Raw genomic sequence first — 12,541 nt, 5'->3', positions numbered from 1 at the left:
ATAAGATCAATGAAAAAGACAGCAGAAGAAAAATGGCAAAATTCTCAGTCACAGATATGAAGCTAGGCTCCATAAAATCCAGCAGTGCAGACCTGTGTCCTAAGAATGGAGAACAGATATTAGGAGTGGCGTTTGCATTGCAAAGTTAACTACAGTCAACAAGCTTCTCCCAGGAATTTGTGAAATTTATCAGTCTCTTTGCTTTTTCCTAGCAGAACAGTTAACAGACAACCTTGTTTACAGGCAGTTAAGCCTTAGATCAAAGAGGCACATTAACATCCAGGAAAGCTATTATGCCTATTGCTCAGGATTATATTATTTTTTCCCAAAGAAATAGAGATTTTCCGTTTGTTTCTTTTAACAGCTTTTGCTGCTTTCTGCTACATCAAAAGTAATACATGTTCATTGTAGGAAATTTTGAAAATACAGACAAGTAAGAGAAAGAAATTTAAGAATCTTCACAATTCTGTCAGCCAGATATCGTCATTAAAAATTTGGATGTGTATCACATCCTGCTAGACTTTTGCTTTGTGTATTTTTTAAAAAATAAGTGGGCTCATTGTCTACGTTATTATGTAATCTGCTTTAGTCATCTGAGGAGGCGTATCTTTCCATGCCATTAAATATTCTTCTCCAATATTAGTTTTAATGTTTGCATAGTGTTCCATTTTATGGACCTAATATAGTTTACCCTATTGCTGGTCACTTCACTTATTTCCCAGTTTTTCAAGACTATAAAAAAGCCCTTGGATTTTTTTAAATTTTTTGCACATTTATGATTATCTCCTTGGGATTAATTTCTAGAAATTAAATTACTGGGTTAAAAATATGTACATTTTCAAATACTTTGATACATATTATTGAAGTCCCTCCAGAGAGGTTAGTACTCCCCTTAGAAAAGGAATAGTATCTGTTTCCCTGCCCTCTTAATTTTTTCTTAATCTTTATCAATTTGGCAAGTGAAAAATAACATCTCATTACTGTTTTAATTTGCATATGATTACTAATCGGTTTGACCATTTATAGGTCTATAAAGGCCTTTTGGTCATTTTCATTTTTCCTTCTGTGACATTCCTTTTCACTTCCCTTGCCCACTTTTCTAGTGGGATGTTCTCTGATTAATTTATAAAAACTTATTAGCTATTGAGAATCTGAATATATCTAAATAATTATGACAGATATTTTTCCTAATTTGTCATTTGCCTTTTCTGTATGTGTTACAGAAATATTTTTGTCATGTCTTATGATGTTCTGTTTAGGTTTTGGGGTTGAAAGGATTAGGTAAATTACATAACTTCCTAATTTTTCTACTAGCTCCTTTATAATTTTGTTTTTACAAATAACTGTTTAATCCACTTCGATTTACTTTCGTGTTTAACACGAGGAAGCACTCTAAATTTTGTCTCCAAATGGCTAGCGTATTGTTCCCATGTGTTTATTTCCCCACTAATTTGAAATGTCACCTTTATTAAGTTCTAATTCTCACGTATACTCGGGTCTGTTTCTGGACTCCCTTTTCGCCAAGGACTTGTCTGCCTATTTCTATGCTAGTATAACACTGATTTCATTTGTGTAGGCTTATCATAAGTTTTAATATCTGTTAAGACAAATGCCTCCTTAAAAAAAAATTTTTTTAACAAAACTTTCTGGCTCTAACAGTGTTGTTGTTGTTTTAAATAGATAAATATAGAAGTTATGTTTGTTGACACACACAGATTAAAATTTCCTTTAGGCTTTTTATTATAGCCACATTAAATTTTAAGTTTGGATGTAATTTGACATTTTACAAAAATTCTGTTAAAAATATTTTAAATGGGCATGTTACAGCTCTGTGCTTATTCAGAGAATTGTAACAATTCTTTTACGCCACTTGGTGAAGCTTGAAGTGACTCCTTTCCCACTGAGAGGCGGCCGTGCTAATGAGCCTACTTTTGGATCTGTTACTAGAAAAGAAGTATTTGTAAAAGTGAGTCATATGCTGAATATAAACGGAACTGAGTGTGTGTGTGTGTGTCTAATTCACATTAGAAAAACCCTCCTCTATCATGGTGTATGAGGGGGGATTCTGCTATTGCAAAATCAGAGACCAAGGTGCCATTCTGGAGCTCGCATGGATCACGTAGTATGGCAGAGATTGGACGGTGGTCAGAATCAGGGGCTCCTGAGTCTCAGCTTTCCTTTGGCCTCCGATTCTGTGCCTTACAGAGAGAGGAGAGGACTCGCCCACCCACCCTGCTCTCACACACACATTTCACTGATGCTAAAACCAAGGCTAGAAGAGGAGACTGACTTAGAACTATGAATAAGATCCATTCTCAGTGCTTACACCTGTATCCTCTCCCATAACAATAGTGAATTAGCCAGATTTCTTCTTCATTTGCATCTTCAAGTATTACATGAGACTCTTTAAGGATTTTTTCCTCCTTTCCAATTTTTTCTTTTTTAATTTTTTATTGACGTATAGTTGAATTACAATGTTGTGTTAATTACTGCTGTATAGCAAAGTGACTCAGTTATACATATATATACATTCTTTTTCATATTCTTTTCCATTATGGTTTATCGCAGGATATTGAATGTAGTTCCCTGTGCTACACAGTAGGACCTTGTTTATTCATTCTGTATATATTGATACCACCATTTTTTTCTTTTGATTCATATTACTTTTGGAAAGACCGAGATGTATTTGGATGCTTCCTTCTGCACTGCCCTTTAAATCAGGACCACTTCAGGATAAGAAGTTTTTAGATAAAGCTCTTTTTTTTTTTTTTGAAGTCTTTGGTTTGTCGTACGGCTGTAAAAGACATCATACTGGAGGTACGCTGTATGATTGCTTTATATAGGCAATTTGTGAACACAGCCCAAAGTCTATCATCTTTATATGGAGAGGGGGGAAATGGGGATGGAGTCTTCCGCAGGACATCAAAACACTGGACCTTCAATTCACCTTGTACTTGGTCTTTGAACCATAACTCGCACTCATGTTCTCACTTTCAGATTTACTTTGTGGAGTATCTGGACCACTGATGGTATGAAGTAGAAGTCAGCACTCTTAGCCTTTGTCATGGCCTTTGCCATTACATTCCAGTAATTCTTTTACCAAGTCATGTGACTTGGATGGTTCAGAATTCTGGACATTATGCTAAAATGAGCCCCTGAAACTTGACCTTATACTATAAAATGCTATCTCGAACAATTCTACCCTTGTGAACTCAAGTTTACCCCTTTCTCGAGCAAGTTGAACCTAGGAGAAGATTATCTTCTTGTATGATGTGACTTGGTGGAGAGTCTGACATTAAGACGTGGGGCCCTTCGTTGTGTAAATTGCCTTTATTTTTCCTGGAAATCCACAACACTTAGTTTTTGGCTTCCTTTAAGTCGCTTTAATGTTAATATTGGTATTTTTTTCTACACATCACATCAGAGGAGGCTGACTTGCAGCTTTATTTCCCAGGAGCTCTGAAAGTAGAGGAAGAAGGAGGTAATCTCTTAAATGTTAATAAACTTTTACATTTAATGAGGAAGTGGCCCATAGAGATGGTGCACTCACAGAAGATGCCAGCCCTACAGATCAAACCTCTGGTGCCCTGAGAATTGCCAGCGAAGCACATGGCTCCCAGACAGGACTACTTTTTAGGGTAAAGAAAGAGGTTTCTGTTTTTTAGTAGACTTGATAATTTTTCAGTCGTTGGTCTTAGCCTTCTCTTGTTGAGCTTCTACTCGTGGATTAAGACCTGTCACAATTTCATCTCCTGCTGACACTTTCCTGACTCTTCCAGGCGGAAAAGCACTCTGCCCGCTGTATCTCAGTGTCCTGTACATTCCTCCAATAGGACAATGACCCTATTAGTTGTTTTATTTGTTTACTCCTCCCACGGGACAGGGCAGGGACATGGTCACATTCAACTGCTTTTTGAATCCCTGGAATCAGGAACAATGCCTGGAATAAATTCGTAATTTCTCAATCAATGTGTAGAGGTTGTATGTACTGAAGAAAGAACTTAACTCCTAGATCTTTCTCTTTCTAAAAAAGGATTGTGCATTTGCTTTCCAGTCATGTCATCAAGTCCCACTGTTGGATCTTCCAGCACGTCCTCCATCCTCCCATTTTCCTCTTCAGTTTTTCCTGCTGTCAAACAGAAGAGTGCCTTTGCCCCTGTCATCAGGCCCCAAGGCTCCCCTTCGCCCGCTTGCTCCAGTGGCAATGGAAATGGATTCAGAGGTAAGCAAAGTAGCGCCTTGGGCATCAGCGTGATACATGTGCCACAGGGTCAGCAAAGTAAGAGCAAACAGCTCAGCGTCCTTCTGTATCTCTAGCCATTTACCTCCAAGGAGATGCTTTGGTGTTTGCATCATGAGACCCGAACGACTTGTACACCTGGGCTAGTTCTCTCTCCAAGAGCAAGATGGGGGAATAACAGAGAAGTCGGACCACTCTGCAAGGACACAAATTAACTGTGGTGGGGTCATATGTACCCTCTAGGAGCATCGGACTCCCCAGACCTCTGCTTTTCACAAGGCCATGTCACTATTGCCCAGAAGGTGCCTGGCCACCACAGCAGATGCCACACGGTGACTACTGCTTACCGAATCGGCTTGCCATCTGCAGTGCGTTCCCAGTCCCATGGCACGAATGGACGAGATCCATCAGGAGAAACGAGCAAGTTCTGAGAATTCTGGTTACGTGCTGGTCAAATTGATAGCAGGTGCCTGATCAGGGGTGGGGTAGGGAAGAAAGGAAAAAAAGACATACTGGGTCTAAGAACAAACATTAATATCCCCCGTCAAACCCATTTTTGAGCAATGTCCTAAAATATAATATGACATGACATAGCACGAATGTGATGAGTACATGAGAATCTAATCATCTCATTGTGAATGGGAGGCAGCTGATGGCAAAAGAGCAAATTGGAAACTGCTGAACGCCAGGGAGCTTAACGACCCACATTATTTTTAGGCTGCTCCCTGCGTCTTGACATGAAAACATTCACGACAAGCAGTGTTGGATGAAACCAAAGAGGGCAGAGGTTTGGTTAACCCCTCGTGGATCAAAGACTCTGAGGTCAGCAGAGCCTCGAATGGGCTGTGCTGTCCCTGGAATGGCATCTGCCTAGTGGCTTTATTGATGGCGCAGGGGTTCCCAAGGCTTTGGGGACACCCGTGAGGGTGCAGTCACCCGTTGTGGCCAAGCACAGCTCTGGGAGGTACGTCAGGTTCCTGACACATTCTACCATTGGAGCGATGGTACCTCCTTGAAGTCAAGTGACTTGACAGACAAACTGTGAAATAAGAGTTGAAAGCCCAGCCCTCAGAAGAGCCCCTAAAAATTCTTTTGCTTCTAACTAGACAAAGCAGCTGGGTCTACATGCCGCCCAGCATGGGAGTAGTTGGAAACATCTGTATATTTGAAGGAAAAAAAAAATATATGTATTTGCTTTTTATCCAGATGTCAGATCCAGAGAGAAACAGGCTCCGCCTGTAGCTAAGCGTCTCCACCTGCCGCACCTCCCAACAAAGACCAGTGGTTTCTAGCCTGTCATTAGGGGACATGCTCAGAACTTTTCCCACGATGGCTTCACCTCCAGACTGGGAAAGGAAAACAATTGCTGAATTTTTGCTGCATATTCCCCTTCCCTATCTATCTCCCCTTCAGCAATATGACTCCCCTTTCCAAGTACTACGGTTTTAGTCATGTCCCTTAAACCTGGCAGGGCTGCAGCAACATGGATGGACCTAGAGATTGTCATATTGAGTGAAGTAAGTCAGAAAGAGAAAGACAAATATCGTATGATATGGCTTATATGTGGAATCTAAAAAAAGGGTACAAAGGAACTCGTACCTATCTACAAAACAGAAATAGAGTTACAGATGTAGAAAACAAACTTATGGTTACCAGGGGGTAAGGGGAGGAGGGATAAATTGGGGGATTGGGATTGACATATACACACTACTATATATACAATAGATAACTAATAAGGACCTATTGTATAGCCCAGGGCACTCTACTCAATACTCTGTAATGGCCTATATGGGAAAAGAACCTCAAAAAGAGTAGATATATGTATATGTATAACTGATTCACTCTGCTGTACAGCAGAAACTAACACAGCATTGTAAATCGACTAGACTCCAAGAAAAATTTTAAAAAACACAAACAAACCTGGCAGGGGCCACAAAGGTTTCGTTGGGGAAATGCAGAGTGAGAGGCCCAAGAAAGACTTAAGGGCGAGGGCAAGCGCAGGTGCAGGAGGACAGGAGGGGTACAGCCCTTCCTTCATTCCAGGCAACTCTTGCAAATATTTTCAGCTTCACTTTAAGGAAGAAAAGTGCAACTTGACTGCCACTTGCCTCCCCTCCCCCAGCCCCCCTCTCTCATGCAGGGACTGAATCAGGGGAGCAGAGCTGGTTGACTTAGATCCCTCTGGGTCTGTGCTGTCCGGGGAGACCCATCTGTGGGGCCTGTCCAGCTTGCAGCCCTCAGGGAGGCCAGGACAAAGTTTTCCCTGGCAGCCATGGCCTGGAATCCCCACCCTGCTAGTGGCTGCATGCCCAAGGGCCCCTGTGGTGTCACCTGGTCAGGGTGCAGTTGTCCCAAAGAGCTGGAACGGTCTGTGTGGTCACAGCAAGGTCTCCTGGTGGAGGCAGCAGCAGCTGAAATAGCCAGCAGACCCCCTCTAGGGTCCTCAGCCATGCGAGCTTCTGTCACTACCAGTGACACAGTGTCTGAGCAGCACATTCGTAACTGCGTGTGCAGGAGTGACAATTGAGTTGGTTACACACAGACACAGGTCCTGGGCTCTAGTTCATTTCTATAGAATCACTGAGACGTCCTGAGCCTCTTTGAGGTCCTACAACTCCCTCCAAATTTCCCTGGTGATTTGAACCTTAAGGAGGAGGAGGAGGATGGGGGGCGGGATGGAGGAGGAAAAGGTGGAGGGGAAGGAGACAACAACACTGAAATTAGGAGCTGGAGACTAAAAAACAAAGAACTATGAAAATACAAAGTAGTGTGTGGAGAAATAGGAGAGAATTCCGAGGAGAACCTCGAAGACTACCAACCGTGGGAAGAACATGGAACTTGACTTCAGCAGACATTGCAGGCTGTACCAGTGCACCCGTACCAGTCACCATCATCTGAGAGCCTCGGTCTCCTAGCCTGTTAAACAGGAGAACTGATCGCTCTACCCCAAGGTGTTTGAGAAGCAACGTGTGCGAAGAAGTAGGAAAGGTGAAGGACATTTCATACAGCAGAGAGAGGCTGGAGCTGACAAAGGATGCCTTCCAGAAGCCTTCACTCTGGTTCTTCCTCATTTTGGACCAGTGACTAGCAGTTCAAGGTCCAGCATCACCGGGTGTCCCGTTGGTGCAGAGAGGGAGAGAGCCATGCTGAGCTTGAATACACGGCCTGCAGTCACTGAATGAAGGGATCCTGGGGTGACGGGGGCTGAGTGGCAGGACGCCCCCTCTCTTTAGGGACAGTGGGAGAGTGTAAATGTGGCCTGAGGCGGAGGCTGACCACAGGCTGAGAGGGAGTTTCTTCTCTCCACTTGCTCTAAGGTGAGGCGGTCTTAGTCACCTGCAGAGGGACTGTGCAGCCAACACTCTCCGAGACTCGCTGACTGTGCCTGGATCCCACGTGCAAGATGCTGAACCGAGTGCCTCATAGGAATGATCTTGTTCCAGCCTCTCGTGTGACCCAAAGGTGACGATCTTACTGGTATCACCATTTTTAGTTGAGCTTGCCCAGGGCCACACAGCCAGTGACTGATGACTTGAACTCAGACATTTTGACCCCAGAGCCTGCGCTCTGACAGCCCGCTGTCTCTCCGGGGACAGAAGTAGTATAGGTCCTCTCTTCACCGTTCGCCCGTACCAACTTTCCACCTGGACTGAAGAGGGATTATTACATTCTCATGAAATGTCAAAGGTAAAAAGAAATTGGACAACGTGCAGTGTAGGATTCTCCCAAGTAACTGCTGCTTTCTGTCTGTTGGCTACGGTTTCTACAAGCAAAAAGTCAGGGTCACCACGGAGCAGAGTGCAGCCCACGCGGTGCCTGGTGTGAGACCAGGAAGAAGGAAAATCCATGAAATCTGCTGTTCTTCAGTCACGCAGTGGATCTTGTTCTTGGAGAGGCTCTGTCCTTTTAATAAGCTCCTTAGATAACTCTGAGGACGCAGGAAAAGGAAGGGGCTGATGAGTCTGAAGTGTAATAGACAAGTTAAAGTTGAAAACGTGAGCCCGAAACCTACTGCTGGGGAGCTATACGTGCAGTGTTCAATTTCCCCACCTTCTACCTCATTTATCAGGCATTCACAGTTGATGAGTATAGATCGTCGAGATAATAGTATGCACTATGTGCCAGATTCGTTTTCCAGCTCCCTCCAGGAAAAAAAAAAATAGAATAAAATAAAATACCTCCTACACTCTGGGATAATTACCAGGGTTGCTGTATCTCCAAATCATTGGGGAGTGTCCAGAATTGAACTGCCTTTATTGAAAAGTTACATCGATTCAATATATAGTAATACAGGCAAAAATAATTAAGGGTTTGCTCGCTGTGTAAGACCTTAATCCGGATCTCACAAACATTCAATAAAGGCTGTATGGTCAGGGAGATAGATGGCTGACAATTTTGCCTGAGAAGACTGGCTGGCAAGGAGAGAAGAGGTAGAGGGAGGGAAGGGAAGAGGAGAGGGATAGGGGAAGAGAGGGGTGGGGGGGGAGAGGAGGGAAGGAGGGAGGGAGAGAGAGAGAGAGGTGCTGGAAGAAGCAGGAAGAATTCTGTCCATTTGCTTATCAGGTTAGTGAACACCATTCAGCAAAATGCTTCTGTGATATTTGATAAGCCCTCTAGATGAGGCTTAGACAATAAAACTCAAAGGATCAAATTTCAGATGCAGTGTGAAGTTTGGACACAAGGAAACTATTCTGCCAGTTTCCAAGAATGTGAAAATTCGGTGGGTTCATCACCCGAAAGCCAAGGCCAGAGGGTTGCATTTTGCTGTGTGATTTTTCCACATTGTGCTGATGCTGCTTTATTTCTCATATCGAGGGGAAACCTTGGACCTGATGCCACCCAGACAGGCATTTCCCATATCCTCTTGACAGATAGAGGGGTGCTGGACACTGCATTTGGATTGGGGGTGAAGAGTAGAGATTGGGGTGACTCCCAAATTAGGAACTAAATTACGTCTTTTGTTCAAGCGGATCAGCACCCCTTAGTGAATGGACATCACATACGGCAGTGAGCCCCAAAGGAAGACGAGTTAGTTAGGAAAAAAACCAACTCATCCAATTTCAGCTAGGATGGATAGAAACCTAGGATGGATAGAAAGTCTGATTTGTTACAAATGATACCTAGTAAGTAACTCAATAGGCTTGGCACCTGGAATTTATTTTCCTCTTCCAACCATATAATCTAGAAATTATTTCAGTCCAATAGTGAAAAATATATTAGACATATATTACAATTTAGTTTACATGTTTATGTCTCTTATGTCGTGTATACAACCCATTAATGTAAAGCAGAACATAATTTTTGGCCTCCCAAGCAAAACTTCAACAAGCTTTGTTTATGTTTCAGTGATTCAGTAAGGCTTTGGTGCCTCTCATTGGCTGTCTGCTAGACCAGACCTGGAGAAAATGGGTCCCCATATCAGCTGAGGGCACCATCGCCCTGGATGGTACCAGACTGTCCGTCCCAGGCCCCGCCCCTCTCTCTGGTTTCTAGACCTTAATGTAAAGAATCTCTAAGTCTCATGCCTGTGCCACTCTTCCCTTGCAGCCATGACCGGACTTGTCGTGCCCCCGATGTAAAGAAGAGGAAGAAATGCTTTCTTATAGCACAAAACTGCTTACTCTGATGGACCAATAATGAAGAAAGCACTAGGAGCTCTCTGGGGAAAGTTGTGCCCCGAGTGAACATGATGGACGGATCTGGGTTTGCAAGGAGCTGCCTCTTACCTGGTCTCACGTTTCTTGTGTAGCTCTGATGGTAACTACACAAACTGACCCTCTCGGGAACAAGGACAAAAGATGTCATTGACGTAGTCAGTGCTAAGAGCAGAAATGCAATTCTTTGTTATGAACATTATGAGAACCACCTTCCTATGTTTGTAAAATATTTAAGAAAAAAAATTGGCAAACGATTCATGCTTAATATTTTGGATACTATTTGTTTTTCTTTGTAGGAAAAAAAAGTTGAAAGTTTCTATTTTCTATGAAGCCTTTCAGATACCAATTTAGTTTATGCAGAAAAAAAAATTGAACAAAACAGGGTACCAGCATGGAAGACTTTCTTAAAATGAAACCTGAATTGAATGATGAAATGTTGTTGTATGTGTGTTTGCTTATAGTTTAATCTCTTTAAAAAACAAACAAACAAAAAAAAAAACAAAAAAAGGGAAAAATTTTAAAATGTTTTACAATTATTTAAATAAATAAACGTGTAACTTATTGTAAGTAGAGGTAGAAATTAAGACCTTTTTGGAAGAGAGAGGAATTTCTCTTCCTGATGTAAAATGGAAGTGATGCAAACATGTAGTAACAAGTTTAAAAGGTGTGTGATTATTACTGCAGTTACTTACTAGACTCTTATCCCCCATCCCGCCTCCCCCTCTTTTTCCATCATTTTACTGACCCACAGGCAAGAACATGTATCTTATGTAGAACAACCCGATGCAGAAACGAGGATGCAAGTCCATGCACGTACACAAATGCTCAAACCCATCAATCCATTCCCAGCTCCGTCTGCTTTCTAAATAGTCTACATGTCCCTTTAGGTATTCACTCTTTGTGAATACATAATTTTTAAAATTTATAGTAGCGTTCAACATTCACCCTTGAGCAGTGCAGAGAATGCCCATGTTTTAGTGTGTCCCCGGCTTTGCATCCCAGGGAAAGACGGGTCTCACCTTAAAGACAGCCAAAGCCATGTGACTTTCCCAACCAAGTGGCCTCTGTGGAATCTCCCTTTCAGAGTCCCTCCCTCCCTCCTCTTTGGTTACCTGGTTCAGCACAGAGATTTAAGCCCCACAGAACTTCAGAAACTGGATTTGAAGATGGTGACTCTGTTTCTTGGACTCTTCATCGTCAATCTTAGGATGTTCACATCCTTTCTTCTCGCTGCAGGTTTCCCCTTTCATGGCATTAAACTCACTTGAAAAAAATACGTATTCAACTTGACACAGTTTCCAGGCAAGAATGTGATGGGGTGCAGAAGAGGCATGCTGTTAAAAGCCCTAATCTCTCTTCTGATCTTCAAAGAAATGGAAACCTAGATTCTTAGCAGGGTCAGAGAGTAGGGGCATCTATGTTCCAAAAACGCATTTCCCCAGGCCTGCGACAGGCACTCGTAAGTTCTGGGACTAGCTCTTAGGGGGAGAAACCTTGCAGGAACTGCTAACATGAAGTAAAGTCTTGAAAGCCTGTGTGATCCTGGAGATGTATCCAGAATTATCTGGACTGCCAACAAGGATGTCATTTTTTTCCAGACCAGGGTTCTCCTTGCTGACTCATTGGCACCACAGTATAGTCTGTATACAGACTTCAGTTTGGGCTTCTTGGTTGGGGTTCTATTAGAAATTGATGCAGCTCTGCTGGAAAAACATGTTTAGTGCATCTGAGCCAATTTTGGACAACTTCATAAATTCAGCCTCCCTTCCGTTTGCTCACACCTATTCGACCCCCAATGGTCTTATTTGCCTTTAATCTATTCTAGAACTACCCAATATGACCCAAATATTATTTCTACGCACATGATAATCCAAGGGTTTGGAAACCTGGCATACTTGTAATTCCTGCTGACCATCCCAGTCCCTCCTAGTCAGGGCTTAAAGCACCAAAAAAACAGGGAAACACACAAGAGAACGTTCCCCAGTGAAAAATCTGATGGGAGAGGAAGAGTGTGGATGACAAACATCACCATCCAAAAGTGAAAGCAGAACAAAATTAAGCATGTTTAGACCTGGATTTGAGCCAATCCAACATAAGGAAATGTTTTTTTTAAAGTAGCATTGCTTTTAGAATCTGTGAAGTTTGCTCTTGCATGAAGATGAGTGCAGTACTGTCTTCAAAATGATTGTAGAATTTCTTGGTAGCTTTACACCGAAAAATGTGTGTAATAACTAAATACCAGACATCCTTGACCATTCAGCTAGAACCTCAGCAGTGACAGATCTATTTAAGTGTACAAATGTGTGTAAGGATGATTTTTAGTGTACTAATAAAAACAAAGCTACTCTGTCCTCTTTAGTCATTGCTGTTAAATCATTCCGGTCCCAGGTTATTTTTGTGCCACTTGGAATAAGTATTTCTATAGGTAACTACAAATTCTATCCTATCTTTGTAAAAGGAGCTGTGTTAAGATTTTTCACTTAAAGGGACAATTTACTTCATTATTTATCTCATTTTTTGTTATAGCATCGTATTTTCCCCCAGTTTTTCTTTGCACATTTCAATATGCATGGTTTAAAAACCATCCCCTTCTCTACCTTTTGTACAGTAAGGTCTCATTTTCAAACTGTATAGTTTCATTTTA

General features: G+C 42.2%; 1 protein-coding gene across 2 annotated transcripts in view; it reads left to right on the top strand.

Annotated features, from left to right (window-relative positions):
• EBF2 (EBF transcription factor 2) overlaps nucleotides 1-11,928 on the top strand; it is a 189,094-nt gene extending 177,166 nt beyond the window's left edge. Inside the window, exons 15-16 of one of the 2 annotated variants that reach the window (XM_082468915.1) lie at nucleotides 4,055-4,222; nucleotides 9,788-11,928. In XM_082468915.1, the coding sequence (XP_082325041.1) occupies nucleotides 4,055-4,222; nucleotides 9,788-9,819 (200 nt within the window). In that variant the 3' untranslated portion in view covers nucleotides 9,820-11,928. The remainder of the gene's footprint in view (nucleotides 1-4,054; nucleotides 4,223-9,787) is intronic. The other variant, XM_082468916.1, reaches the window with a different exon arrangement.
• Nucleotides 11,929-12,541: the final 613 nt, after the last annotated feature.

The sequence above is a fragment of the Balaenoptera physalus genome, assembly GCF_965194825.1.
Source record: "Balaenoptera physalus genome assembly, chromosome: 7".
Taxonomy (NCBI): domain Eukaryota; kingdom Metazoa; phylum Chordata; class Mammalia; order Artiodactyla; family Balaenopteridae; genus Balaenoptera; species Balaenoptera physalus.
Note: the sequence above shows the minus strand (reverse complement) of the source record. Positions and strands in the feature narration are given on the sequence as shown.